The 13,278-nt window shown below is 43.5% G+C and overlaps 1 protein-coding gene across 4 annotated transcripts in view; it reads right to left on the bottom strand.

Moving 5' to 3' along the window:
- Positions 1 to 13,278, bottom strand: part of ARHGEF16 (Rho guanine nucleotide exchange factor 16) — a 105,090-nt gene that overhangs the window by 14,267 nt on the left and 77,545 nt on the right. For all 4 annotated transcript variants that reach the window (XM_069741856.1, XM_069741858.1, XM_069741857.1 and 1 more), the window contains 5 exons: positions 10,419 to 10,571; positions 7,892 to 8,021; positions 7,633 to 7,707; positions 4,526 to 4,618; positions 226 to 377 (listed from right to left, as the gene is read on the bottom strand). In XM_069741856.1, coding sequence (XP_069597957.1) covers positions 226 to 377; positions 4,526 to 4,618; positions 7,633 to 7,707; positions 7,892 to 8,021; positions 10,419 to 10,571 — 603 coding nt within the window. The remainder of the gene's footprint in view (positions 1 to 225; positions 378 to 4,525; positions 4,619 to 7,632; positions 7,708 to 7,891; positions 8,022 to 10,418; positions 10,572 to 13,278) is intronic.

The following is a 13,278-nucleotide window of genomic DNA, read 5'->3' as shown; positions in this document are numbered from 1 at the left end:
GGACCATGGTGACCCAGGTGTACATAATTCTAGATATATCCTTCTTAAGGCCAATATAAGATAGACGAGAAGACCAATGTGACAATCAAGGGCTGATATTCACCAGGATCCGGCTGTTTCTATGCGTCAATAATGGTTTTGGTTGTTTGCTTAGTTGCCAAAATTGTTGAAATAAAGCAAAGGATCGACTAAGAATTGCAGCAGATTCCTCCTTCCTTCACGCACCTTTTCTTTTTCGTCATTATGAGAACATCATTAAACAGGAAAAGATAGCAGAAGGTTCTCCCAAAGCCTTTCCGGAATATTCCGCCCTCTTCCACGAGTCCGAGCTCTCCTCTCTTTAGGAGCCAACGGGACGCAGATATCAAAGGGAATGGCTGGGGAAAAGTAACGGAGTGATTAATTATACAGAGTCCTTACTTAAAAGGGGATGTAGAGAAATCATGGCTGCTTCCTGCCAAATACAGTCACATCTGTCCATAGATTGTGCGGTACTGCATGTCAGACCCATTCTCTACAATGGAACATAGCTGCCCGAGGGTGATCTCTCCAGACCCCGATACCTAGGTCAGTACTACATTCTGATTAACAATTAGAGTCTGCAAAAGTTTATCCCCCGCTTCCATCTTCCTGTGTCAGTGACCAACAATCTATTCCTACAGGGGTGACAGGAGGTTGTGTGATATCCCAGTACCCGGTCTACTGCTGTTGAGTGGAACAGTTGTCATGTGGCAGTGGATTTATTCCAGTGTGCCAGTACTACTTGGGGCCCTGTGAGTTAGGAGATGTAATACATTGTGTGTGCGTACACTGAGGATTCAGAAATGTGCAATGGAATTTGTATTTTGCTGCCATCTACTGGTCAATGTACAGTACAGACCAAAAGTTTGGACACACCTTCTTATTTAAAGATTTTTATGTATTTTCATGACTATGAAAATTGTACATTCACACTGAAGGCATCAAAACTATGAATTAACACATGTGGAATTATATACTTAACAAAAAAGTGTGAAACAACTGAAATTATGTCTTATATTCTAGGTTATTCAAAGTAGCCACCTTTTGCTTTGATGACTGCTTTGCAGCCCTTACTCTGCCTGGAGGTGTGTTTGGGGTCATTGTCCTGTTGAAAAATAAATGATGGCCCAACTAAACGCAAACCGGATGGAATAGCATGTCGCTGCAAGATGCTGTGGTAGCCATGCTGGTTCAGTATGCCTTCAATTTTGAATAAATCCCCAACAGTGTCACCAGCAAAGCACCCCCACACCATCACACCTCCTCCTTCATGCTTCACGGTGGGAACCAGGCATGTAGAGTTCATCCGTTCACCTTTTCTGCATTGCACAAAGACACGGTGGTTGGAACCAAAGATCTCAAATTTGGACTCATCAGATCAAAGCACAGATTTCCACTGGTCTAATGTCTATTCCTTGTGCTCTTTAGCCCAAACAAGTCTCTTCTGCTTGTTGCCTGTCCTTAGCAGTGGTTTCCTAGCAGCTATTTTACCATGAAGGCCTGCTGCACAAAGTCTCCTCTTAACAGTTGTTGTAGAGATGTGTCTGCTGCTAGAACTCTGTGTGGCATTGACCTGGTCTCTAATCTGAGCTGCTGTTATCCTGCGATTTCTGAGGCTGGTGACTCGGATAAACTTATCCTCAGAAGCAGAGGTGACTCTTGGTCTTCCTTTGCTGGGGCGGTCCTCATGTGAGCCAGTTTCTTTGTAGCGCTTGATGGTTTTTGCAACTGCACTTGGGGACACTTTCAAAGTTTTCCCAATTTTTCGAACTGACTGACCTTCATTTCTTAAAGTAATGATGGCCACTCATTTTTCTCTACTTAGCTGCTTTTTTCTTGCCATAATACAAATTCTAACAGTCTATTCAGTAGGACTATCAGCTGTGTATCCACCAGACTTCTGCTCAACACAACTGATGGTCCAAACCCCATTTATAAGGCAAGAAATCCTACTTATTAAACCTGACAGGGCACACCTGTGAAGTGAAAACCATTCCCGGTGACTACCTCTTGAAGCTCATCAAGAGAATGCCAAGAGTGTGAAAAGCAGTCATCAAAGCAAAAGGTGGCTACTTTGAAGAACCTAGAACATAAGACATATTTTCAGTTGTTTCACACTTTTTTGTTAAGTATATAATTCCACATGTGTTAATTCATAGTTTTGATGCCTTCAGTGTGAATGTACAATTTTCATAGGCATGAAAATACAGAAAAATCTTTAAATGAGAAGGTGTGTCCAAACTTTGGTCTGTACTTTATGAACGTTAGGGGATTCATTTCTTCAAAAAAAGCTGCCATAGAAATGACTGGGAGGAGCACACACTGTGAGCTGGTAGAAAGTAGTTTAGTCTAGTCCTCTCTAGTCAGGGGAGAGGAAGGAAGCTTCTCTGCTCCTCGAATCAAGTCCAGTCCACGCTGAGGGGACATCATTCTCCACATAGTTAACTCCACAAACGAATGAAGCCTTGAAAGATAAGGCTGAACTAGTGCTTTTCAGCATATTGGTTTTCATAAGTGCTTCCAGCCAGAAACCAGATCCATGTGTCTGCCATGCCACGAACTTGGTCTCACCTTCTCCTGTAGGGCCTAAACCGTGAGAACTTCCACACCACTAGTGTGTCCACGGGGAGCCGGCCAGTGAAGGTCCGGCCATCAGCGTAGCATTACCTGGACTGTGCATAATAGTAAGTGAGAAGAGCTGAGCTCCGGCCGCCCTGAGAGGCCTACACTGGCTTGTTTCATAAGGAGAAGATGCCTTCTTACACACCATATGCACAGTAACTTATACTGTGAATTACTGCCACTTACGATGCTGAAGTTGGGTTCTTATTTGGCAATTTCTTTTTCTGTTTTTTACAGGTGTAATGACAAAAATCAAAAGACGCAATGATAAAATACAATACAGCGAGGAGCCCTGATGTGAAGACGCTTAAAAGCCGCTACAGAAATTAGAATACTAGCACAAAAAAGGGCATCAAAGTGGGCAGAGAACGGCGTTATTGAAAGGGTTAAATGACTATGGGCCGCTGATGTCACAATGCAGACACAGATAGTGATGCCCCACATCTAATTCCAGTCACTCCAGCGTGACCCAAATGGAGTCTGGGCGTCAAACTGGGCAGACAGTCGACTTTAACAATTTAAATTAGTATCTGGTGTTTTTAAAGGGTCAAATTACTTTGGGCCACTGAACTCACATGGCCATTACACAGATAGTGATGCCCCACATGACAATTTATATCATGTCAGCCTGGCCCAAATGGGTTCAGGGTATCAGAACTGGCATCAAAGTTGGATGTCGATTTTTAATGATTTCAATAAGTAATTGGTGTTTTTAAAGGGTTAAAGGACTTTGGGCCACTGATCTCACAACACCAATACACAGATAGTGATGCCCCACATGACAATTTATATCACGTCAGCCTGGCCCAAATTGGTTCTGAGCATCAAGACTGGTATCAAAGTGGGCGAGTAGCCAATTTTTACAGATCTGAATAAGTAACTGGTATTTTTAAGGCATTAAATGACTTTGGGCCACTGATCTCATACCACCAATTCACAGATGGTGATGCCTCACATCAACTTCAGGTCACTCCAGCGTAGCCCAAACAACTTCTGGACATCAGCTCTAGCATCAAAGTGGGCAAATTTTTACATCTGTGAAAATTGTCTATTTGCCAATATGATGCCCTTGATGATGCCCAGAACCCATTTGGGCCATGCTGGAGTGACCTGAATTTGATGCAAAGCACCACTATGTAATCATGGTGTAAGGTCAGTGGCCCAAAGTCATTTAACCCCTTTAAAACACCAGTTACTTATTCAAATTGTTACAATCGACCATCTGCCCACTTTGATGCCGTTTCTAATGCCCAGAACCCGTTTGGGCCAGGCTTGAGTGACATGATTTAGATCGGGGCCATCATCATCTGTGTGTCTGCATTGTGGAATCAGTGGCCCAAAGTCATTTAACCCTTTCAATAACGCCCTTCGGTGACCACTTTGATGCCCATTTTTGTGCCAGTTGTGTAATTTTTGTAGCTGCTGTCAGTATTTTTACATCAGGGCATTGTATGTTACTATTGTGATTTTACTCAATCCTGTAAAGAACAGAAAAAAAAGAAATTGCTGAATAGGAAACCAACTTCAGCATCGTCCTCCACTTTTTCTTTAAGTGAGAGAGACGCTACCCTGTGTTCTCCGTCAGTAAAGTGTTACATTTACAAGTTCACCCTGTGAGTCCGGCTCGGTGAAATTGCACAAGCATCGAGCGCACCAACACCTGCACCCAGACACCACCTCTACACCACCTCCCGCTATTGACTCCTGGCGCCTCCGCCGTGGCTCACCGCAGTTGTATCTTCTAGAATAGTTAGTTTACTGTACAAATAAATCTAGTACCAAAAATAGCAATAAGAGATCACCTTCCCCCAAACACTGGAAACCAGTATTCCCTTCCCGTGCTATATTATTACTTTAGACACTTTTCGGACATTTCTTTTACCTTGATTTTTCCAAATTCTAGTTGTGTTTGTAAGGTGTACATCTGCTCCGTCCGCTCCATCTTCCGGGCCCCCTCATTGCACATTTTGACCAACTACAAGACAATTCCGAATAATATCACAAGAAAGGTGCAGATTCTATTCCCCAGTACAACCCATAACATGGGAGGTTGGAGACAAATCGGCCTCATACTGGAATTAAAGGGAGTTTCTACAGTTAGAAATAGCGCTATGCTGGTCCATAGGTTGCGTCTGGTATTGCTGTTCTGCAATACTGTACACAACCTGTAGACAGGTGTGGCACTATAGTTCTCCTAGGGTAGATGGGGTTGGTGGTGCACAGGTTCATAGAAGTCTACAGATGGAGCATAGCACGTGGTGGAGCACAGCTGACCTTTGTTTCAGCATTCGATGGGGTTCTCAGCAGCTGGACTCCCAACTATAAAAAATATATACAATGCACTAGACCAGGGGTCCCCAACTCCAGTCCTCAAGGCCCACCAACATGTCATGTTTTCAGGATTTCCTTAGTCTTGCCCAGGTAATAATTGCATCACCTGTGCAATGCAAAGGAAATCCTGAAAACATGACCTGTTGGTGGGCCTTGAGGACTGGAGTTGGGGACCTCTGCACTAGACCATCTGTCCCCTTTTTAAAGGTGGACCCCATTGTCTAGAGGAGATCCTTTTGTCATTACTTAAAAGGGGTCTTTTACATAGGACCCCAACTGATCATGAGAACAAAGGGATCGATGAAGACCCATTGGTAGGGACCCAAGTGAACAAGGGGGATTCTCGCTAAAGGATCTTTCCTATTTTACCTTCTGAAGCATCTCATCAAAAAGCCAGATAAATGCAGAGGGTCACAGTTATGTGAATGAAGGTAACAGGAGACTAAGGCTACGTGCGCACGGTGCATTTTTTATGCTTTTTCCTGCTTGAAAATGGGCCAAAACGGCTATAAAATCCTTATGCCAGCTAATTCAATGACAATCCTGAAGTGCTGTGCACATGAGCAATATATTTCCTTTGAGTATTTGCAGTGAGTTTTTTCTGTAGCATGTCAATTCTTTGTGCAGATTTTTAGCGTTTTCCACACATTGATTCCAACTGAGTCAGTCAAATCCGGAGCAAAAACGCAGGTATAAAAAGGTCTGCAGATTTGCTGAGTTTTTGTTTGCATCATTACCGGCTTCCTATGTCGTTTTCCACGCTGTCATCTGTGTGACAGCGTGGGAAACACTGGCGCGGTGGTTCTTATCGGTGGTAACGCTACGGCCGGTAAGACCGTCGGGCAGAGCGCTGCGGGGTCATGCTGTCAGCGTGACCCCCGCAGCTGTGCCCTGCAATAAACAGCTTTCCGCAGATCAGCAGGCATGGGCTGATGAGACTACTCCTCCCATCAGGCTATGTCTGCTGTCAATGATAACAGTGATAAGCAGGAGCCGCTGATTAAACTCACCTTAACTCCCAATCCCCAACGCCCTCGTCTACTAGAACAAAAAATCAAAAATGATAAACCATCATATACTCACCTGTTCGCCGTAGTCCACGTAATCCTGAGTATCCCACAGCGATCTCACATGTAGAACAGTCACATCCGGAGATGTGACCGCTCTAGCCGGTCGCCGGCAATAAACTGACAGGAGGTAAATCGCTCACGCAGCGTGTCACTGAGCTGCTGTGAGGGAGTTCACCAGAGTTCATCAGCTGATCAGCACCACTGCTGCGTGAGAACTTTCTGATCAGTGCTGATCAGCTGAAGAACTCTGGTGATCTCTCACAGCAGTTCAGTGATATACTGACAGCAGATAATTGCTCCCGCAGTGTATCACCAGTGGTCTTTGAGAGCAGTGTGACTGCTCTCAAAGTCATCCGGATCGTCATGGGAAATTATGGATTATCTTCTCGAACAGGTGAGGGATATTGTGGTTTATTATTTTATTTTTGTTGCAGGAGATGTTGGCATGAGTGGATTAGGTGCTCGGTGAGTATGGTTTAATTTAGATTCAGTAAAGGAGTCTGTGTCATTATTTCAAATAAAGGACTTTATTCTGGGTGTGTGTTTTTATAATATCACTATGGGGTTAATAATGGGGGAGTCTTACAGACGCCTCTCCGTTATTAACCCGTGGGCTTGATGTCACCTGACAATACAAGGGTGATATCAACCCCCCAACCATTACCCCACTTGCCACTGCTACAGGGCAAGTGGAAAGAGTGAGGCTAAGTGCCAGATATGGCGCATTTTTTAGATGCGCCTTTTCTTGGGCAGCTGAAAGCTAATGTTTTTAGTCTGGGAGGGGGCCAAAAAACCATGGACCCTTCCTAGGCTATTAATATTAGCCCGCAGCTGTCTGACTAGCCTTTGTTGGTTAGATTTTATAGGGGGACCCCATGTCATTGTTTTTCTGGGGTCCCCCCTGTGAACTATCCAGTGAAGGCTAAGCAAACAGTGGTGATCGGATATTAATAGTCTGGGAACCTTTATGGCTATTGGCTCCTTCCCAGAATATTTACATCAACCCTCAGCTTTCCCTCCACTGGTTATGAAAATTATGCGGAAGTCCACGCAATTTTTTTTAAAATGATGTTTGGTCATAGCCTATGTGGGTTCGTTTTGTTAACACTCCTACAAAGGCTGGTAACAATGTGTGTGTTTATGTGTGTTTGTGTTTACTTACCGCCTTAGTATTTAGAGTGTCTGGCCTAGGACTTGGTGTCAATGACAGCTGCTGACATCAAGCCCTTATCCCAATACCCTGAGGCTACAGAATCAGCATGAAAAAGGTGTTGTTGAACCAAGAAATTACATCACAAAACGTTTGTTTTGTTTTTTCAAATATCTTCATTTAACTCAAAAAAGCCTTCATTGCTGTACAAAAAGGCATGCAAAATATAAATATAAAACGTGGCAAAAAAACACACCAAAAATCATGGCAAAACGCACATTTTTGTTGCCAAGAGATGCAGACACCTTGCAGAAATTTCTGCAAGCAAATACTCAACGTGCGCACATAGCCTAAAATATTTTTATTTTTTATTTACAGCTGGAAACAGCGAAACTATTTATGTGTTGTGTCTGCTAAAGTAAATGTAGAATTTCTCACCTTGCTAATGGCCTTCAAAGCTCTGGTACATGCTTCATACTCAGGAGTTTCAGAATCTGTTTTTTGACAAATCGTCTAGAAAATTAAAAAAATAAAACTGAAAATTATTATTGAAAAATATGTTCCCGTAAGTAGAAATGATCATAATACACAATGTACATAAAGCAGAATATTTGGGATTTAGATTTTTTTTTTTAATTTGCTTTTAAAAATTTAGACTCAACACCGTACACTTATCCACGAAAGGTACAGTACTCACATCCATCAGTAAGGGGAGCCGAGTAACTCTCTGCATGGGAAGGATCAGGAAGGAGAACATGGGGAGACCTCCGCACTCCGGCTTCATCTCAATCTGCTTCAGCGTTTCCTTGAAGGTCACATTTGAGGTTCTAAATTGGATATTGAAAAGTTACAAGGCTCCTGCTCTGAAAGTTCCCCGACAGGTTCTCTGAAAAGATCTGTCTAAACCTAATGCAAACTCTGTAACAGGAACGCAACCTAGAATACGTAGTCTTATATAGCAGAGGGGCCATGCCATACATTAGCTCATGGACACTTGGGCAATACACACCTAAGATGGCACCCTTGTTTTTTTTTTTTAATGGAATCATTGAAATGAATGGGCAACTTTGATCTCTGACAAGAATCGAATATGTAAATTTTCTTTATTTTTTTTGTTTGACAAACAAAAAAAAAAACTAAACACACACGTCAACAGCATCATAGACTATCACGGGTGCGTGCTCTATTCATGGAAACCCAGAGAGAACAAGGATGGGAGGAACGGATCTGAGTGAGGCCTTCATGTTGGCGTTCAGTTCACTTTTCCTTTTGCCAAGAATTCTACTACTCAAATGATGGAAAGAAGGTGCGGCGTAGGATGGCAGGGAGCCATTATTTGGGAGGGAATTTACCTGCCAGACTAATAATAAAGCAGAATACAAGATATACACCAGCAGACCCCACACTAGAGACCCAATGATACATCCACCCTCATCTACCACCGGGGGTCTGCTGCTCAGAAGAACAATTTGTTTTTCTAGGAAAACTTGGAGCGTTGGGTGAGAACACGAGACAAGCTGGGAAAATGGACACTGTATTATGCCTGGTGCCAGGGCGGTATATCTATAGTGACTGTTCTATGGAGTTCTTTTCCATCTGATAAATCTCTCTTTTAAAGAATTTTTTAGGGTCATAATAATTGCACGGAGACTTAAAGGGAAACTGTCACCTGAATTTGGAGGGAACAATCTTCAGCCATGGAGGCGGGGTTTTGGGGTTTTTGATTCACCCTTTCCTTACCCGCTGGCTGCAATATTGGATTGAAGTTCATTCTCTGTCCTCCGTAGTACATGCCTGCACAAGGTGTAATCTTGCCTTGCGCAGGCGTGTACTATGGAGGACAGAGAATGAACTTCAATCCAATATTGCAGCCAGCGGGTAAGGAAAGGGTGAATCAAAAACCCCCAAACCCCGCCTCCATGGCTAAAGATTGTTCCCTCCAAATTCAGGTGACAGAGTCCCTTTAATAGTGTGGGTTGGAGCCTCGACAGTTCTCATCCATAGGCTAGAGTCTAAGAGGTAACGTTTCTCCTTGTGGAGAGTGACAAGCCAAGTCTGGCATGTCAGAGTGAGGAGACTTATAAGCCATGCATGCTCCACTACAAAATTAAATATGCAAATTGTCTCGCGTTCCAGTCCTAGACTACTACTGTACTGCTAGGCAATAAAAGCTGTTGTTCACATTCAGAAAAAAAACATAGCCTTTACCCCTCCTACTCTCTCATTCACTACCACATCCCCCTCCAAAAAAATTAAAAAAGTGCTGCAGCTGTCAATATGATGTGTGTGGTATTGCAGCTTATTCTCATATTTTTATCATTGCAGACAGTGTATACAATATCAGACAATCTATGTACAAATAACTGCAGTAGAGTCATTCATATGGTTTTTAAACCCAGACACCCCCTTTTATATAATCATATGCAGACTAACTACGTAGATGATTTTCCACTAAATGTTCTCCTTAGTATTCTATTTCTGTTATACTTCCAGATCAGTCTTACCCCAGCCCCCCTCGTATATCCGGTCTCAGTGCTACCCATGAAAACCAAAAAAAAAAAAAAGGATCACATTCAGACCAATATTATTCAACGAGGCGATGCAAATTAATCTTTTTCACTGACCGAATCTGTATGTGGGGAAAAATCTAAAAATTATAAAGCTCAGCACGCACTAGTTTCTTCCATAAGTCAAATGAGACTCACCCAAACAAAACAAAAACGGACGCCATTCAGAGACAGGTCATGTTTTCAGGATTTCCTTGTACTGCACAGGTGATAATTTAATCACCTACACAAATAATGAGTTGGTGATTAAATTATCACCTGTGCAGTACAAGGAAATCCTGAAAACATGACCTGTTTGCAGCCCTCGAGGAATGCAGTTTGACACCCCTGCTGTACAGCATCCGATTTTTACTGATACATTGCAATTCTGTAACATAGAAAGCTATAAATGATGCAGATGCTGTAAAAAAAAAAATTGAATTTGGATGAGAAGCGGGGAAAAACAATTGTCCCACTTTTCTGGATGAAAGTTTGATCGATTTTTTTATACGCTGATGTGATCCACACGCCAGTCTCACGGCAGAGATGTCAATGGGACAAGACACTAGCCAGCATTCCTAATAGCGGAAATAGCTCAACCAATCATATCACTTCTCCAACTGAGCTAGTTTCTGATTGGCTACCATTTCCCAAAGCCTAAAGTTTTCCTGAACTTACATGAGTCTCTGCAGAGTCCGCTGCTGGTACATTTCATTGGAGCAATAGATGACATAAGGCTGGAAGTGGTTTGAGGCGTGGTTCTCCACAATGTCACTGATGTCGTGAATGAAGGGATTATCTTTGTGCCGTTTTTCCAGATCTTCAAAAAATCTGATAAAAAAAAAATCTCAAATGTTAGATGTTGGTACCAATCATTTTAGGCAGAACTATTCATTGCCTAAAGGGGGTGAAGCACTGAAGCATGACACATGAATCTTCTGATGATGTTCTTCATATCACTGCTCCGTGCTCAGACCCCTCAGCTCTGCACCAGGGAGGACTCAGTTTTTTACCATAAAAATAAGTAAGTTGATCCCTTTAAGAACCCAACGTGATGCTCCAACAGCAAGTAACTGAAATTCTGTGCATATATAACGATGCACTTACAGCCTGTCTGCTTCCACTGTATCCTGGCCCAACTTTTCTGGTTGATAGGTTGTCTGACAGCAGGGAATAAAGAGTGAGACTGAGGTGCTGTAAGTGAATCGTCACTCCTCAATGAACAATATGTGTATATATGGTGACGTGAATCTATTATAGTTTTCCTCTGCTTGTCCCACTCCTGGTTTTGGCTTACATTTTGATATAAAATACTGAGGAAATACTGAACGTGTGAACATACCTTGAACAGCCATTTAAGAGTGAATATGTCAGCACTTGATGTCAGCATGTTACATGTATGGAAGCCCAGGTAATGGATCTAAACGTGCAGCTTGCAGCAACACTCAGGAGCATTGCAAACGTGGAGAGGAGTTTAGAGCTCACTGAGCAGCGCTGGTTAGGGACAGTGATATGGAGGAGGGTGGAGGTGGGGAAGATCAGGACACAAGAGTAGGTGGCTGGGTGATAGAAGGGGTAGAGAGAAAAGTGCCAGGGGGCCCAGTCCTAATCGGTCATCATAACATAGTGTATATGTCTGTTTGGCTGATATTAGGCATGCTGGCCCAAGGCTGGGATCACTACAGCAGGGCGTTGCTCCTAGCAACCAGAAAAATGACTGCGGTTGGAAGGAGGAAAATAGAAGTGCAGCAAAGGCCAGACAGATGTTGGTGGTAGGGGACTTTATAATTAGGCAGACAGACATGTGCATTTACCGCAGAGACCATGAATGCCGAACAGTGTGTAGTCTGTTGGGTGCTCTGGTTCTGCATATTGTGGATCGGATAGACAGACTGCTGGATGAGACTGGGGAAAAACCCAGGAGGTTATGGTACACACAGTGGCGGATTATAATGAGGTCAATCTGGGCGGTAGCCCAGGGCCCAGTGGTGTGGGGGGGCCCCTGGGCTACCACTGAGATTGACCTCGGCTGCCATCAGGGCATTACTGCCCTGACTGGCGTATGGGGCACGGTGGGCAGAGGGGGCCCGCATCTGCTCACCAGGCCCCTACCGGCGCTGCGGCAATTTAATGCTATTGATGTGCAGGACCGTGCCCGCACGTCAATAGTTAACAGCCGCCAGCCAATCGGAGGCCGGCAGCTAACGTCAGCCGCAATGCGCACGTCGATGTTATTGTCAGACGCAGGCGAGTGCGCGCTTCAGCTGCGTGGAGGGAGCTTCGCCGCAGGAGCGCGGCCAGGTGAGAAGAACTTTTTTTTTTTTTTAAATTGTGAGCAGCGATTCGGGGGGCCCAGGGCAGAAACGCTGGACACCGATGGGGGCAGAAATGCTGGACACCGATGGGGGCAGAAACGCTGGACACCAATGGGGGCAGAAACGCTGGACACCGATGGGGGCAGAATGGAGATACGGGGCAGGATAGGAGACACTGGGGGCAGGATTGGAGACAGATCGTGCAGGATCATGGGGCAGGATTGGATCATGGGGCAGGATGGATACGATGGAGACAGATAGGGCAGGATGGGGAGATTATATGGGCAGAATGGATACTCATGAGGGCAGGATGGGAGAACATATGGCTGAAGCCAGGAATGAGACACACAGGGGCCAGGATGGGGAATATTATTACCATAGGGACTAATTTAGGGATATTATTACTGCAGCGATGTATTTATTTTATTTTTTGAGTATACTGTTTTAAATGAGGGGGCAGGCCTGTTACTGTGTAGAGTGACACTATGTTGCCTCTTTTTCTTCATGTGGTGTAATGTAGAAGTTGGGAAAAATTAAGTAATGTGTTCAGCAAGCAGAGCTTGAGATAACTGTGTTATTTCCTGCAGAGATGAGCCCTGGCTGGAAGAAGTGATGGCGGTCTGTGCTGGATGAAAGATGAAGGACTTCACTTAGACATGTCACTGGTGAGTCAGTGTTACCTATACACTGACACTATACACTGTATACTATATACAGAGCTCCTGTATATAATGTCACCAGTGATCACTGTATAAACTCTACACAGACACTGCATACTAAGTACAGATCTCCTGTGTATAATGGCACTTATGGTGATAGTATTGTGTTTTTTTTTATTACTGATTGCAGTATTAGGTTATTATGTGGTGGTAATATGTGGTCTGAACATGGTGTTTGTTATGGTATTTGTTCCTTCTATGTGCTATTTGGTCACTTTGTGGTGGTAATATGTGGTCTGGTCATGGTGTTGTATTTGTTCCTTGTATGTGATATTATTTGGTCACTGGTGGTAATATGTGGTCTGGTCATGGTGTTGTATTTGTTCCTTGTATGTGATATTATTGGTCAATCTAAAAATGTAAAAATAAATAAAAATATACCTAAATTGTATTGCATATTTTAACAAATATTTAATAGGTTACAATAGAGTAGGACCAGGACAAAAGTGTCTACCGTGTTATGGTGGCGGCTTGAAAAATCTTTTCGCCAAAACAAAAGCTGCC

This window comes from Ranitomeya imitator, chromosome 10, assembly GCF_032444005.1.
Source record: "Ranitomeya imitator isolate aRanImi1 chromosome 10, aRanImi1.pri, whole genome shotgun sequence".
NCBI classification, from domain to species: Eukaryota; Metazoa; Chordata; class Amphibia; order Anura; family Dendrobatidae; genus Ranitomeya; species Ranitomeya imitator.
The sequence above is the reverse complement of the archived record's forward strand: the minus strand, read 5'-3'. Positions and strand labels throughout refer to the sequence as shown.